This window comes from Lactuca virosa, chromosome 3, assembly GCF_052849685.1.
Source record: "Lactuca virosa cultivar CGN04683 chromosome 3, Lactuca_virosa_CGN04683_v6, whole genome shotgun sequence".
NCBI classification, from domain to species: Eukaryota; Viridiplantae; Streptophyta; class Magnoliopsida; order Asterales; family Asteraceae; genus Lactuca; species Lactuca virosa.
The window spans coordinates 79048623-79066272 of record NC_136428.1 but is presented as its reverse complement, the minus strand read 5'-3'; the positions used below and the strand labels follow the sequence as shown (position 1 = coordinate 79066272).

Below are 17650 nucleotides of genomic sequence, written 5' to 3'. Positions count from 1 at the left end.
TAATATATCAAACTTTGTATAAAAATAAATGTTTGTAAATATATGATCAAATATTAGTATTTTTATAGTATATTTGTTATTTTACTTTGTCATCCGTGGATTCCACGGGTTATAACCTAGTAGCCTAACATTCACACATTCCAAGTAAAATACAACCCACACCTCTAAACCTAACATTAAATATATAATATAATATATACACAAACTAAACCTAACATTAAATCCCTCCCTAAAACATTAAATAATCAAGAACACATACACACCCATATATTATAACAAGAATACCATATATAATATAATATATACACAAACTAAATAAAAATAAACAGACTCACAAAAGTTCCTTGTCATAAAAAGCAAGAAGTTGTTTCACATGATTATTCCAAACCGCCACATTTTGCCCATCAACCGTCACCCAATCAACAACCGTTGATCCCAGTTGTTCCCACCACTCTTCCAACTACATCACAATTTCATATTTAAATATTTCATTTATTAATTAAATATATTAAAAAATTCAAATTTTTTGTAAGGAAAAAAGTTTTTACTTACCAATCCAGACACGTATTTACAATCTTCAAGACTCTTCTGAGAATTCACAACTCCATTCCTTAACTCGGGCAACCACTTTTCCATAATCGTCTTCTCTTGTTCAGAAAGCCAAATCTAGACAATAGCTTGTTGTCCTGCAAAAGGAATGGAATCAGAAATTGGAATCGGAATCAAAAGAACGTAGTATACTTCCGTATAATTCACCAAGCATGGAATTTGAAGGATTCTGATAGAATTAAATTCGGTTTATTTTGCAGAGGAATGGAATTGCATATTCCGGTTCCGTTGGAATCACTGATTCCAATTCTGTCGTAATCGCTGATTCTGGTTCCACCTTCAGATATAATTAAATTCCGTTTATTTGGCAGCGGAATGGAATCACGGATTCTGATTCCAACGGAATCACAGAATCGGAATAACTGATTCCAATTCTGTCGGAATCCATGATTCTCACATTCAGATAGAATTAAACTCCGTTTATTTGGCATCGGAATGGAATCACATATTCCAATTCCGTCGGGATCACGGATTCCAGTTCCACCCTCATACCTTTCGTATTCTTGTTGATTGTGATAAGCATGGTTTAGCAACGCGTGACCACTTTCCACAAGATCCCTCCTGATATGCACCAGATTGATAGCTTTTGCTAAGTCCTCCAAAACACAAGCTTCCGAACCTGATCATATGAAAAAAATCAAGTTTATATTAATTTTGTAAAAAAAATAAAAAATAAAAAAAAAAACAATTACAAGGACCTTTCTGTAAGATTTTAAAAGATTAGACTTACAGTTATAGCAGTAAGACATACATTAAAGTTGGGTTAAAATTAAAATACAGTGAAAAAAGTAAGTAAGCACCTGCTCATTGAAAATACCTCCAAGTCTCCAACTCCAGAAAAACCAACAAGGACATGAGGTTTGACCTTTTTGACCTGTAATGTAAAACATCAAAATCTGAGGCCTCCATATGAAATTGAAAAGAACAGCACAAGTTTATAGAGATGCCTTAATAAGAAAAAGTTTAGCAAGTACAATGCTGTAACTAACAGAAATGAAAGTAGGATGTTAATGTAAACAGATAAATGAAAGTGCATTCTTATTTCTTGAATTTAGCTCTCTCTTAATTTAAAAACCTACCACTTCAAGGACATGAGTATTAACAAGACAAAAAAATTGAAAGTACAACATTGTTATTAAAAAATGAAAGTAGAATGTTAAAATAAAGGAACAAAAGAAGGTATGTAACTAAAAAAGAGACGTATCACTTCAATTCAAGGAGATGAGCATTGATAAGAAAAAAAGAAATGAAAGCATGATTTTATAATAAACAAATACATAAATGGAAGCACGTTGCATTTAGCAGTTATTTTAGAAAAGATATGTAATGTACCACTTGAAGGAGATCGGATCCCTCCCGGAGTCCAATACTTTGAACCTCTCCAATGGATTTTGCAAATGGTGAAGCTGCTGGGTCAACACCACTTCTCTCTGTTGTGATCAAACCCTGCATCCAAACCAAAATAAAAACATCAAAACTTCTCAGATTCCATTCCTTCATATATATATAATATAAATGGTTTTAAAGCTGTAATTCAAACATAATCTCCCATCGGGATCTCTCACATAATCCTATAAATGGTTTTAAAGCTAATAAATAATATATTCAATCCAATCTTTTTTAAAATATATTAATAAAACTACCTGCAATTCTTGAAAGATAACTGAGATTGATTCATCTGTAGCAATGGAAGAAATGATCTCAAGTTTTAGAGATTTGACTTGATATGCATCTGAAGTGTTTATAAAAAAGTCTTCAAAATTTGGATCAAAAAGAGAAGGCATCACTTTTGTAAAGACTTGAATGTTGCAGAGGACCTGTGTTAGTTGCAAAAACCTACTTCTTCAAATAGTATAATAAATATGATTAAAACATTTTACACTAATTTTAATATTGGTTTTAATGTTGCAGAGGACCTGTGTCAGTTGCAGAGGACCGAAGTTTTTTGAATCTTAGAGAAGGGTGAATGCTTAAAAGTGGGACAGATACACCCGAAAGATCAATCTCTCATGGAGAGATTCCTTCTTGATTGCTGTTACCAACATCTTCATCCCACTCATGGAGAGATTCGTTCTTGATTGTTGTTACCAGCATCTTCATCCCACCTCACCTGTTGAAATGTGTTTGAAATTTAAAGAATGAAAGTATAAAATAATAAAACTAGTTTCTTTATATGAGGTTGACATGTGAAGTACCATTACGCATCTCCATTTTGATTTAGACCATTTGTAAGGAACTAAGGATCCATGTCACTTATTCCGGTCACATGGATTATCTTCACCTTTGAATTGACTACTCCAAATCCATAATCTGTAAGAAATTTCAAATGTCAGGTTGCCTTAAATCAGGAAAGCTAATAAGTAAAAACACTAACTGCATATTCCAAAACGAAGTATGTGTTAGTAGTAACTAATATCCACATTAACGAAATTAAGGAGTATCTCCAATCTAGCTCTGCTATTGCTCATATCAATATGAGTTTTCTGAGTAATCAGAGATGAAAAATTATCCATTGCTTCATTACAGGCCGAGATACTACTGGATTCACTCGATCCACATTTAAAAATCTTCCCAACACCACTTAGTAAAACATTTAGTAACAACTCAAACGTTCATACAATTTAAATCTCAAACTTGTGAAATTTACAAAGTGTGGGAATGAAAACTCGTCTTGATTTGCAAATTCATCAATTGAATACAAGTACTCAAATTGCACCTGATTGAAATGCGAACAAATGAAGTTTAGAGAGAGAGAATATACCTTGTGCCATGTTTGATGAGGCTCTGTCCGAGCTTCAAGAAACGTGGATTAAGAACAGAGTGATACGATCCTGCTAGTGATAGCGGAGGAAACAAAGTAAAAGAAGTGAATATAGGGCACCGGTCACGAATCGATGTAAAAGCAACGAAGGCCATGGCGTGACCAGTGGCGTGTCGGCGATTGGTGAAAAATGACGGAAATAGAGATGAAATGTTTCACGATCTGGTGAGGGTGGACGATGACTGAAACGGCGATGAAGGAGATATCAAGGGGTGACCGGTGGTGGCAGACCGGCAGTCGCGATTCGACGAGTCAATTTTTTGAGCGCATCGACCCTAATCGATCGATGTTTGCTCTTCGTTTGATTTTCGTGGTGTTGACGATTTTGAAAGAACAGGGTATACTAGGGCTTTTAGGAAATAACACCACGGAGGGCAAATAAAAAACAAATCAAGACATATATGTTATTTTGGAGACACATGTGGTGAGTTAAATCACAACTTTCTTTTATCGATTTTTTCATAATTAGTATATTATTTTAATTATTTTAGTTTTTTAATGAATATAAAATATTTCCGGGGATCAAGAATAATACCAAGAAAAGATGACGGGTACTTCAGGTACTACAAGTTATACTGAAAAATATTTATTTATATTTTCTTAGTGACACTGTTAAATAAATTAACTAATAAAAAATTTTAATTTAGACATTAAAACATATTGTGTGTCTTTTTTTTTTCTAATTTTTAGACATTAACGAATAAATTCATGACAGACATTTTTAACTAGTGCAAATCATTGATATTTTATGCAGTATGACAGACTTTTTTGGGTCTGTCATAGAGCTGATGTCCGTCGTAATTTGTCTGCCAAGGAAAGCCCTTTTTCTAGTAGTGACAAAAAATTAGAGTAAGGAATTTTGTGGTTTAAATCATTTGGAAAAAATATTTTTGACATCATATCGAATCATATAATCAAAAATTTATTAATTTTGGTTTCAATGTTTTCATCAAATAGACAAAACTAATAAAAATTGGCTTAATGAGCTATACATTGGAAATCATCTTGTAGCAAGATACGCATCCGGTGTCTCTAAATGAAGTTGTATCAATATACACCTCTGGTGTCTTTAAATTATTATGGATGCTCAATTGTTGTTGTGAAAATATCAACCATAAGTTAAGGAATATCATAGTAGAGAGTAGGACAGAGTCTGTTAACTAAAATGTAGGGTTTTGTTAGTAAATGTATGTTCAGAGTCGATTAAATGTTTATTTGTATTCCCTAAATGTAACATCCCAATTTTCAAGGCCAAAAATTTTGTTTTAATTATGTTACTTGTAAAACAGTTTACTGAAAACCTCATCAATATCATATAAATCCATAATCTCATAAGTCAATGTCATAAAACATGAGGTGGAATACTAATAATGTCAGAGTACAATCCCAAGAATCTCATAATACGGAAATCAGGTGTGCGTGTGATGTGCAGCTACCGCGCCGACTCCTTCCCCTTCGCTGAAGAGATACCTGAAACCAAAACTGAAAACCGTAAGCACAAAGCTTAGTGAGTTCCCCCATCATACCACATACCATACAACCCAAAAATTTCGTTTTTAAATTACTTAAATCCCAATCAGTTTACCAAAACATCATCAATCTCATATTACTTGTAAAAACATAATGTTATGTCTCAAAACCATATAATCAGGAACAATGTAAATCAGAGTACAATCCCAGAAATCCGATGCGGAAACCATATATGTGTGTGATGCGCTGCTACACCGCCGGCTCATTCCCCTTAGACGAAGAGGTACCTGAAACCAAAACTAAAACTGTAAGCACAAAGCTTAGTGACTTCCCCCATCATACCCATAGCACAGAATCTTCGGTATCTTTCAACCGGTAACCGGGAGCTACCCTCCCCTTCGGTATCTTTCAACCGGTAACTGGGAACTATCCTCCTCTTCGGTATCTTTCAACCGGTAACCAGGAGCTACCCTCCCCTTCGGTATCTTCCAACCAGTACCCGAGAGCTAACCCCCCCCCCCCCACCCCCCTTCGGTATCTTCCAACCGGTATCTGGGGACTATTTCCCCCCTTATCCCTATCACATAATCCATAACATAAACATATTGGTTTCATGATCATAACATAAGCATACTGAATCATACAATAACATATCATAAACATACTACTATGCATGCGTGGGTTCTGTCAACCCCTTCGGTATCTTTCAACCGGTAACTAGGGACTTGTGCGCCCTACTACTACTAGCACATATCTCAGCACAATCATATCAACCAGATAATTATCACAAAGACAATCATCTCAAACATAATCACCTACTGGTGATCGGCATTGGTGCCGTAGACCCACCCCTACTGGAAGATAACTCACCTCGTAAGGCTGTCTGCTGAAATGCTGATCCGGAAATGTCTGACTGCTGCTCCGGTAACTCCCGGGCTACAATTCCTATAAAGACACTTAGTCAAACACTGCTAACCAATCTTTGGGTAAAGTGACTAATTTACCCCTGGTCAAGGTCAAAGCCTCAGTCAAAGTCAACTTCCAGTTGACCTGACTCGCCGAGTTGGGCCGCCAACTCGTCGAGTCCCTTTCCTTTCATCTGACCCTCTCCCGACTCTACTCGTCGAGTTTAGCAAAGACTCGACGAGTTCCCTTTTATAATATCCTCGAATGAATCTTCATCCGGCTCGCCGAGTTGTATGAACAACTCGTCGAGTTCTCCTTCATCCTATGAACATGTCCAGTCTGCGACTCGCCGAGTTGTATGAACAACTCGTCGAGTTCATCTTCAAAAGTTGGGAGATTGCCTTGGACTCGCCGAATCTGTTCATACACTCGTCGAGTCCTATGATTCCCAGGTCCATGGTTAAGTCTAATATGTTGAGTCACTCCCCTGTACCCCTCTAATACCCTTCTAACACTCATCTGGGTCTCTTTGAACCTCAACAGACTGGGGACTCAAGCCCTGGACTCGCCGAGTTCCAAGAACATCTCTGCCACAGTCTCCGTAGTCTGTCTCATATCCAAGAACTCCCTGGCCAGCTGCTGAAGCTCCACAGCTGGCGCGAACTCAGCCCTGAATCTGGTCACAAAGTCTGACCAGGTCATAGCCTCGATGGTTGGGGCTCCCAACGAGTCACCAACTGACTCCCACCAATCTCTAGCTCTATCCCTCAAACATCCCACGACAAAGCGGACCTTCGACCCTTCCGAGCAGAAGCTCGTTAACTGCGCAGACTCGATGTCTGCGATCCATCTCCTGGCAGCAATGGGGTCCTTCACCCCGTGAAAGTCTGGCGCACCACTCCCACTGAAGTCCTTGAAGGACAGTGTGCGCGTACCCGTCTGGTTGGACGCCATATCATTCCTGAATGACCGGAGGCGATCCTCCATCAGCTCCACGATCCCCTCCTTGGTCGACCCGAAAATAACCGGGGTCGACTCAAGGATGCTTCTCGTGATCTCAGACGCGATGAACTCGCGTAGCCCGTCATCAACCTGCTCGGATCCTGAGCCCGAGCGTGACCCTGATCCTAACCCAGATCCTGCTCCATGTCGTGTAATCGCCATACTGAAAATAAACACGTAAATGTCAGGATCATACATATCATCGAGAGTTCTCACACACTCTCCAAGTTTCCCGGTTCTGTCTCAACCTTCCTTGATTCGAGTACGGATCCTCTGCTTCCAGTAGTACGGGCCCATACTACCTTCCACATCTATCCGTACTTCCCTCAAGAACTGCCTTGACTTCACCAAGTCCCTTTATACTAATACAACTTCCCAACTAAGCTCATCCTAGGCTTTCCTAGGGCACTCCCCGACCTACTCTCCGATGTCAGCTGCACTAGGAGTCCCTACCACCTCTCCCTAACTCGCTTGCGGATACTGCTACATATCCGCTCACTATTTAGTTAGAGTTAGCCAGGACCCCTATAGCACAAAGCAAGCAGCATTCGTGCATCGAGTAACCACAACAAGCATAACCTAATTAGGATATCCTGCTGCTGTGTAACATCCCAAAATTTGAGACCAAAAAATTTGTTTTTAAATTAAGCAAGTCATAAAATATGTTACCAAAGCATTGTCACTATTACATCAGGTTTAAACCACAATGTCGTCTCAAAATCATAACATCATAAGTGAAAGAAATCAGAGTACAATCCCAGAAGTTCATTGCGGAAATCATGTGTGAATGTGTGATGCGCTGCTACACCGCCAGCTCCTTCCCCTTAGACGAAGAGGTACCTGAAACCAAAGATGAAACTGTAAGCACAAAGCTTAGTGAGTTCCCCCATCATACCACATACCATATAATATCGTCGGTATCTTTCAACCGGTAATTGTCATCGGTATCTTTCAACCGGTATCTGTCATCGGTATCTTTCAACCGGTAACTGTCATCGGTATCTTTCAACCGGTAACTACCATCGGTATCTTTCAACCAGTAATTGGGGACTATTTCACCCCTACCATTATCATACAATAACAAGGTATAATCATACAATCAAGCATAACTGGGTACTGACCTACCCCCTCGATCCTAAAGACCGATGCCAAGGAAAAACTAATCCCTACCACTACCATTAACACACATAACATATCACACAGGCATATCCCATGACCAAAGCACATAACCATACCAAGATAATTATCACAAAGACAATTATATAATAACTACCCTTGTTGGTGGGCCGGCATTGTGGCCTTAGACCCACCCCTACTGGAAGGTAACTCACCTCGAACGAGTAGCTGCTGATAATCTGCGCGGGAAATCTTTGTCTGCTGCTGCTCCGGAAATCCTCCGGCTATAATCCCCACAAAACACTTAATCAGAGTCGGATATCTATTCTTAGGGTAAGATGACCATTTTACCCCTGACCATGTCCAAGTCAAAGTCAAAGTCAAAGTCAACTTCCAGTTGACCTGACTCGCCGAGTTGGGCCGCAAACTCGTCGAGTCCCTATCTCTTCAACTGTCCTCATCTACGTCTCTACTCGTCGAGTTTAGCAACGACTCGACGAGTTCTCCTTCTATAACAACCCCGGATGAACCTTCATCCGACTCGCCGAGTTGTATCAACACTCGTCGAGTTCATCTTCATCATATGAACAAGTCCTGTCCTCGACTCTTGTCCAAATGAAAGATCTGGGTCCCTAAACTCGATCTAGCACGTAAAGTTACGAACTTTACATGCATGCATGGGACTTTGAGCCAAAAAGGCTCTAAAAGAGGCTCTTAAGTTGCATGGGGGCTTCCATGGGTGAAAAAGCAGCCCTTTTCTGCCTTGTAACTCCTCCATAGACCTAGATCCGAAGCCTCAACCCCCAACCATGCTTGCAATCATGGTTGGTTACCAAGAATGGCTTATAAAAGCCCTAAATCTTCCCAAAAAGGGATCTAGCAAATGAACAAGCAGGGTATCGACTTTATACCTTCTGGGAACTGCAAATGATGCACAAACTTGAACTCCCTTGGTCTTCTCTTGATTCCTCTAGGCCCTTCCTTCTTCCTTGTGATCAAAACCACCAAAAATCACCACAAATGCCTTTAGATCTTCACACACACAGTTAGGGTTTGCTATGGGGGGTTTTTGGAAGCAATAGGGACGAAGGGTGGCTGAATGAGATGCTTAAATAGGGTGCAAACCCTTAGATTAGGGTTTTGTCCAGTCATAGTCTACTCGTCGAGTCTGGAAGCCAACTCGACGAGTCCGTCATTTAAATCCCGTGTTAAATCCGCTTCTACTCGACGAGTTGGGCCTTCAACTCGCCGAGTCCCAGGCCAAAACGCAAAATACTTAAATAAAATACATACCAGGAACCAGGTGCTACAAATCTCCCCCACTTATTTTAGACTTCGTCCTCGAAGTCTGCTGCTCGTTCCTGGAAAAGCTCTGGGTAATGCTCCATCATCTCATCCACCGGCTCCCAAGTCCATTCCGAGCCCTTCTGGTGCTGCCATTGCACCTTCACCAGCTCGACCCTCTTGTTCCTCAGATCCTTCGACTTCCGGTCGAGGATCGCTACAGGCCGCTCGATGTAATTCAGGTTGTCATCGACCTGAATATCCTCTAAAGGTACCACTGCTGAATCGTCCACCAAACATTTCCGTAACTGGGAGACATGAAAAGTGCTATGAATCTGACTGAGTTTGGCTGGCAGGTCCAGCTTATACGCCACTTTTCCCACCCGGGCTATAACCCTGAAGGGTCCAATATACCTGGGACCCAACTTGCCCCGCTTCCTGAATCGGATGACGCCCTTCCATGGCGACACCTTCAGGAGAACCACATCCCCGACCCGAAACTCCAGGTCTGATCGGCGCTTGTCGGCATAACTTTTCTGCCGACTCTGAGCAGTCTGAAGCCTGCTCCGAACCTGCTGAATCCGCTCATTCGTCTTAAGCACCACTTCGGTGCTCCCCATGACCCTCTGGCCAACCTCACCCCAACATATCGGGGTCCTGCACTTCCTCCCGTATAACATCTCGAAGGGAGGACGGTCAATACTCGCGTGGTAGCTGTTGTTGTACGAGAACTCAGCCAATGGGAGGTAAGTATCCCAACTACCACCGAAATCTAACACACACGCCCGCAGCATATCCTCCAGAGTCTGGATGGTCCGCTCGCTCTGACCATCTGTCTGTGGGTGAAACGCAGTGCTAAAGTGCAAACGAGTACCCAGCTCGTCATGAAACTTCTTCCAAAACCTGGAAGTGAACCGCACATCCCTATCTGAAATCACCGAAATTGGCACCCCGTGCCTCGCCACCACCTCCCTGATGTAGATATCGGCCAACCTTTCGGCCGAAATACTCTCGTGAATCGGAATAAAGTGTGCGCTCTTGGTCAATCGATCGACGATGACCCAAATCGAATCTACGCCTCGCGCGGTCCTGGGAAGCTTCGTGATAAAATCCATCGTAATGTCTTCCCATTTCCACATGGGAATATCTAACGGCTGCATCAAGCCGTGTGGTCTCTGATGCTCGGCCTTGACCTTCCTGCAGGTCAAGCATCGCTCCACGTACAATGCCACATCCCGCTTCATGCAGGGCCACCAGTAGTCAAGACGAAGATCCCTATACGTCTTCGTTGCCCCGGGATGGATAGAAAACCTGGATTTGTGCACCTCCTCCATCAATGTCTGACGCGCACCTCCACGATAAGGGACCCACACCCTACGGTGGAGGGTCAACAGCCCTCGGCTATCATAGTCGAAGGAGGAAACCTGACCCACAATACGCTCGTTATTCCGATGTTCCTCCTTCATAGCCTCCTGCTGGGCCTCTCGGATCTGCTCCAGCAGCGGAGTCACCACAGTCATCCGCATGCAGACATCCCTGATCGGCGCTACCTTGCGGCTAAGCGCGTCGGCCACCACATTGGCCTTCCCCGGGTGGTAAAGGATCTCGCAATCATAATCCTTCACCACATCCAACCACCGACGCTACCTCATGTTCAGATTCGGCTGATCCATGAGGTACCTCAAACTCTTGTGGTCCGTGTAAATGGTACAACGGACCCCGTAGAGGTAATGACGCCAAATCTTGAGGGCAAAAACAACCGCCCCCAGCTCCAAATCATGCGTTGGATAATTCGCCTCGTGAGGCTTCAGCTGCCTCGAAGCGTAAGCAATAACGTGTCCTCTCTGCATCAAAACTGCGCCCAAACCCGAGATGGACGCATCACAGTATACGACAAAATCCTCCATGCCCTCTGGCAGAGCTAAGATTGGCGCCTCGCACAATCTTTGTCTCAATGTCTCAAATGCAGCCTGCTGCTCAGGCCCACAACGAAAGACTACGACTTTCCTCGTCAACCGGTTTCAGGGGCACGACTATCTTGGAGAAGTCCTGAATGAACCTCCGATAGTAGCCTGCCAGTCCCAAGAAGCTCCAAATATCGGATGGAGACCTCGGAACCTCCCACATCATCACTGCCTCCACCTTGGCCGGATCAACCGAAATCCCGTCCTGGTTGACAAGGTGCCCAAGAAACTGCACCTCGCGCAACCAGAACTCGCACTTGGAGAACTTGGCATACAAGCTCTCCCTCCTCAAAGTATCCAACACCTCTCGTAAGTGCTCCTCATGCTGCTCTCGCGTCTTGGAATAAACCAAGATGTCATCGATGAAAACTATCACAGACCGATCCAACATCGGCCTGCACACGCGGTTCATGAGATCCATGAACGCAACAGGAGCATTGGTGAGCCCGAAAGGCATCACCACGAACTCATAGTGGCCATAGCGCGTCTGGAACGCAGTCTTCTGCACATCCTCCTCTCTGACCCTCATCTGATGATATCATGAGCGCAAATCAATCTTGGAGAACCAAGATGCACCCTGTAGTTGGTCAAAGAGGTCATCAATCCTCGGAAGGGGGTAACGGTTCTTCACCGTCACCTTATTCAACTCCCGATAGTCTATACACATCTGATGCGACCCGTCCTTCTTCTTCCCAAACAGAATCGGGGCTCCCCAGGGTGAACTGCTCGGTCCAATGAACCCCTTGTCTAGCAGCTCCTGCAGCTGTTTAGACAACTCCTGCATCTCAGGAGGAGCCAACCGATACGGTGCCTTGGCTGTCGGAGCCGCACCAGGGACTAGGTCGATCCTGAACTCTATCTGCCTCTCCGGAGGTATCCCTGGCAACTCCTCATGGAATACGTCCGCAAACTCTCGCACCACTGGCACATCGCCCACCGTCGCCTTACCCGCCTCCCGGGTATCCATAACATAGGCGACAAATCCTGCGCAACCCTGCTGGAGGTAGCGCCTAGCTCTCTAGCTGGTGAACATTACGTTGTTCCTCGTTGTGACCTCTCGCCCTGAACCACCAGCTCTCCCCCACTTGGGGTCCTGATCCTCACCAGCTGCTGCGCGCAGTCGATCACTGCCCCATTGGGGCTCAGCCAATCCATACCGATAATAACCTTGTTCCCCCGCAAATGTATAGGAACCAAGTCTACCAGGTAACGCTCCTCGAACAATCTCAAAACACAGTCCCTGAAGACCTCTGATGCTCGCACTGACCGGTCGTCCGCAATCTCGACCTCTAGAGGGCAATCCAACATGCCCGAAGACTTAGGAAACTTCTTGCTAAGCGCAAGAGAGACAAACGAGCGGGTAGCACCCGAATCAAACAACACCTGAACTGGGATACCGTTCACATGGAACGATCCTAACAAGGCACATACATAATATATCAAAATCGCAGCGACATAACATAAAAGCGTAAATAAGAAATCATACCGGTCACCACATCGGGTACAGCGCGTGTCTCCTCGGCTGTCAGCTGAAATGCTCTGCTCCGTACCACTGGAGCCTCCGTCTTGACCTTCCGGCCATCCATAACCCGCGCAGTCGCCGGAGTTGGCGCCACTGCCGGCGCCGCAGCATCTGTCGTCACTCTGGGGCTGGCCTTCTTATGGCCCCTCTGATTGCAATGGAAGCAAATCAGGTCTGATGTCTGAACCGCAGGGGTAGGGGCAGTACAATCTCTGCCAAAATGCCCAGTCTTGTCGCACTTATAGCAGCCTGAACCCGGCCCAGTGTGGCAAACTCCCTCATGTGACCTGTTGGGTTTTGAGCATTCTAACACTCCTAAGTGTACATGCAACCCTGAATACCTTGGATCTATGTTTTTCTCTATTATACATGCAAATATGAACTTTCCAAGGTATTCATCCTAACTAGCATAATAACATTGATTCAAATGAAAATATCAAGTTAGAATTACATACCTCTTTGATGTAGATTATCTTTATGAAGCTTGAGTGCCTAGTGCCCCAAGTGTGACACCTCAAATGGTTCACACAACACCAAATACACTTGGAATAGATTGAGAGAACATACACACTTCATGAAATCGGCTAGCCCTTCATTCTCACACATAGTGGCCGATTTCTTGAGCCATGGGATTCTTTTATATGGTGGCTTTTAGGGTTACACCATGTAACTCATAACTTTACCCATTCCTTATGCTCCATGGATTTTAACCTCCATGGAGTATCCATGGGTCACCCCATGGACTTAGTCCAACATAAGGAATCTTGGATCACAAGCCCACATATATAAGAATGAATGATTTACACAATCAACCCATATATTTAATTAGTCTCCTTTTGATCACTTAATTAATTCTAAATTAATTCTTGATCAATACTAATTAAATAATCCTATTAATATATTAGAACTTATAATATATTAATAATCCTTAAGTGTTATTTCTCTCATTATAGTCTATCCAAATGCATGATGCCATGCAACCCAAATGGACCATGTCGGGTCGGGTCGGGTCAAGTCTTACCAATTATAGTTATGGACTTAGACATTAATCCAACAGTCTCCCACTTGGATAAGTCTAAAACTATTATTGCGTATGACTTCAAGAACCGACTGGCAATCGTAGCTCTCAAAAGCTTCTGTCGAACTCTGACCTTGTAGATGAACTCTGACCTTTGTCAATGACTTGTCCATTATATAAGGGATCATATATTCCTCCATTCTAGATATCATATGGACTGATACATGGATTATAATCATTCTCTCTGTCCATTTGTTGTTTCCCGATTTCCGATTTATGACGACTGACTAATTGAACAAATCAAATCAGTCCTGGCCCGGCCGAGCACTTACATTTGTCATACCAAATCATCGAGGGGCCCCCATATATCGCTTTTATCCCGAAGGTAAAAGGAATGGATAAACTTCGACTCATATGGCTTGTTCTACTACTTGTTAAATCATACACAAAGGCACGTTTTATAACATCGAGTTACCGAATGCGTTTTCGTGCAATCAATGTACAACCAACTCATAGTAACAACTCATATCTCTAGGTTTGAAGAATATAAGATATTATCGTCTCATGATCACTCGTGATAAAATCCATGAAGTGATTCCAATGAGCGCGGGTTGAATCCAATACTCAGAACTTATGAGAACTCATGAGTGTTGTAGCCCTTTGTCCAACATCTTAGACCTCTACAAGCCAACCCATGACAGTCTTGATTCATATCTACTTCCAACATATGACCGACTGTGGATGGTTTGAATAACTTAGTCATCCAGAACAATGACCTAGTTATTCTGGAAGTTAAAACATGCAAAGTGAAACACAATAATAATTGAATCCAATATGGTATCAAAACCTATGAACATAAATAAAACACCTTTTATTTATCACCATATGATTACACATTATTCATTGTATACTGTTTCAGCTATCAACTTTATACTTGAATTTAAAACAATAGTTGTCCCATGCTCCAAGCATGTACACTATGTTTTCTAAACACTAGTCATGCCATACACCAAGTATGCATACTATGTTTGTCTATGATCTTTACTTTGTAAAATAGATCAATTGAACATCACTCCAATGATCCTCTTTTCACAGTCCCAAATCCTTACTGCAAATGCAAGAATTCCAAATTCATGCCATTTACTGAAATCTGTTAGATTCTAAACTTATATGCATTGATCCTCTTGTAATGATTATGCACAAAGTCAGAAAAACTTGACAACAAGCATTACAAAGCATTCCAAAGGAGATCAGCTCCTTGGAAACATCCTTCTTGCATTAAGTTTCCTAATCTTACACAGATTGAATAATTTCTAACTTTGAAACATTTCCAGATTCCATTTTGACTATCACTTCTGAACAAGAGTTGCCTCCTTACAGATTATGTCAATATGGTCCTTCCAGAATTATCACTATACTTCCAACTGTCCTTGAGAAACCAACCTTTGGTAAACCTTAGATTGTCCTCGACAATTGTTTAATCCTTTTAGTCATATCCAATTCTAGACCTTTTCCCTTCTTAATGCCCCAGGCATTTGGAAAATTTTAGAAAGGGTGAATATAGCACATGTAATCGATCCTATATCCGAAGCATATGGGACACGATTCATGATGTCTCACATAAAGACTAAACCAGTCTTTTGCTATAATATTTCCATTTCAATTTGCCAAGTTCTCATAATTCAGATTATGAAAAGGGATGTCGTAATCATAATCGAATTTTAGAACGCAAATAATGGACCCATATATAGAATTTTCTTATGTTGAGCCATTCCAACATGAAATTCATATATATATTCTTGACTAAATACGATTAAAACCTCAATCTAAGCTTTTAGATTTGAGATGAAGTATAATTTCCTCTCCCTTAATTATAGCAAAACAACTTTTTCCCAATCGAAACCTTTTGTTTTTCTATAATTAACATTGCTACCTTGCAACCTTTATCATAATTATCATGCTCCCACTAACATGATGATTATTAGCATAACACTTATGCTCCCACTAGCTTTGACATGTACTCAGAAATTAGCTGGACTTCTAGAAATCAATACTTTATTGACTTTCTTACCAAAGTTCAGATTTCTGATACTAGATTGCTTTGATAAAACTTTATCAATATCATACACCTTATCTTAGATAGCTCACATGTGTGTCTAAAAATTTTAAGAACTATGAAAAGGGATGCCGTAATCATAGTCTCAATTGTTTAGACCTTTGCCACTTCTCACAAGTCTATGTTAGTGTGCCCGTAAACCACACACGCTCCACTAACGACTTTGAGAATGCAAATATCACAATTGCTATCTAGCTAAAATCTACTTAGTGAAAGAGTTCCCTCACCATCATTTTCATGAATCGGAGAGAAACCTTATGACACTTAGATTTAATAGTGTATGTGTTCTTATCCATGTGAATTGTCAAAACCATAGTCACAAGACAAGGATAATGACAAATCCAAACTCATATGGACTGAACTCAATCCTAAATTCTTGCCATCTGGCAGTTCAAGGGCCTGCCATTGCTTCCAAGTTGTTGTGCAACCAATTGAGAACTCTAAGAACTCATATGCAGAGCCAACTTTAACTGGAATGGGCACAGAATATGTCAACACGATAGGTTATAAACCTCAAGTCGTGTGCTAGTGAAGAGCTTCAGGTTTTATTCTTGATTAGTTCTTGAGACTTTCAAGACCTTAAGGACTCCCACTGTCCTCTTGACATATAAGACTCTCTTGTCAAATATTCAAGAGATAGTGTGGATTCTAATCAAGACAAACACTTCACACAATTGGCCTTAGTTGGTCTTTGTTTTATCCAAAGCATCACAACTTACCAATTTCAAATGTACAAGAGTAGAAAACTTTTACTCTTACATTTGACATGTGTTTTAAACCTTCTCTAAGACATGTCACTCAAGTTACAATCTTGGAGTATGACTCTAAGACTTGTATTGGAACGAAGTATGACTCATCTTCTTGATTTAACCATTTCAACAATTCAAGATTCCTCTTCTTAGTCATAAGAATGCACTAAGATTTCCTTAGAGAACAAATTGTGCTATGGTTTCTTAATCATTAAGATGATCACAAAAACTGATACTAAAATACTCTCCCATCTTTTCAGATTTGAGAAACTTTTATCTTTCTGCCTAAGTTGATTCTTCTTATTCGTACTTCCATACATTGGAACCTTTTCCAATGTCTCAGAATTACACTTAAGCTTGTAAGTATAACCATATTTAATGAGCTTTAGTAAATTATGACGAATAATCTTATCGATCTTTTGTGGTGGACTTAACCAGTGCACAAGAATGTGTACTCGATCCCTTAGTCCTTCACTTGACTCACAAATACATGTGAACAAGGAACTAGTCTTAATTTTCCAAATATGAAAAATTCTCATTCATCATGCTATACAACTTGCATGATTCCAAGTTTTGGTCCAATTGAAACTTGGGTGATGAGGATCCTTCCTTATTTGGTAAATTTAGACATTACCACAAATGAAAGAATCAATTTCATATTTCCACTCTTGCTATTAATGGAATCATATAAGCAACAATCTTTTCACAAACGCCATTGTAAGGATACATAAAATAAATAAAATCAAAATTTTCCTTTTATTTTTAAAACTTTGCGGAAAAACTTATCCTTAGAATCCATATGAAAACTTGTTGTTATCTATTCCTAAGCAATATCTCATAACTCCTAAGAAGTAGCTCAAGAATCCGATCTTCAAACTATGCGATAGAAATCCATCTACGCGATCAGATTCAACATATTATTTCTTTAAGTTCCTTCACTTTTCTTAAAACATCAACATGTGACCCAGTCGCATCATGTATCAAGAATCTCAGAATAGAAACTTAGCAGAGTTAGATAGTGGACTTTACCTGAAGTAGAGTCAAACTTATTGACTTTAACATCCTTAGGTAAA

General features: G+C 41.2%; 1 protein-coding gene across 3 annotated transcripts; it reads right to left on the bottom strand.

Annotated features, from left to right (window-relative positions):
* Positions 1–242: 242 nt before the first annotated feature.
* On the bottom strand, positions 243–3816 carry LOC145166063 (uncharacterized). 3 transcript variants are annotated; one of them, XR_013740338.1, is made up of 9 exons: positions 3371–3816; positions 2805–2919; positions 2526–2719; positions 2253–2341; positions 1942–2055; positions 1410–1483; positions 1102–1228; positions 553–686; positions 243–460 (listed from the first exon to the last, which is right to left on the bottom strand). XR_013740338.1 is itself a non-coding variant. In XM_079084990.1 (9 exons), the coding sequence occupies exons 4-8, from the start codon at positions 2391–2393 to the stop codon at positions 612–614; spliced, it is 531 nt and encodes a 176-aa protein (XP_078941116.1). In that variant the 5' UTR covers positions 2394–2445; positions 2526–2719; positions 2805–2919; positions 3371–3815; the 3' UTR covers positions 243–460; positions 553–611. The 3 variants fall into 3 exon arrangements, 2 of the variants coding, with proteins under 2 accessions (XP_078941116.1, XP_078941117.1); XM_079084990.1 differs by having other exon boundaries at positions 2253–2445; positions 3371–3815; XM_079084991.1 differs by having other exon boundaries at positions 2253–2426; positions 3371–3815.
* Positions 3817–17650: the final 13834 nt, after the last annotated feature.

Coding starts and splice junctions, on each gene's coding strand:
- LOC145166063 (XM_079084990.1), bottom strand. CDS start 2,393: ATGCCTTCTCTTTTTGATCCAAATTTTGAAGACTTTTTTATAAACACT. Junction 2,056..2,252: donor TTATCTTTCAAGAATTGCAG/GTAGTTTTATTA, acceptor GTTTGGATGCAG/GGTTTGATCACAACAGAGAG. Junction 1,229..1,409: donor GAGGTATTTTCAATGAGCAG/GTGCTTACTTAC, acceptor TCATATGATCAG/GTTCGGAAGCTTGTGTTTTG.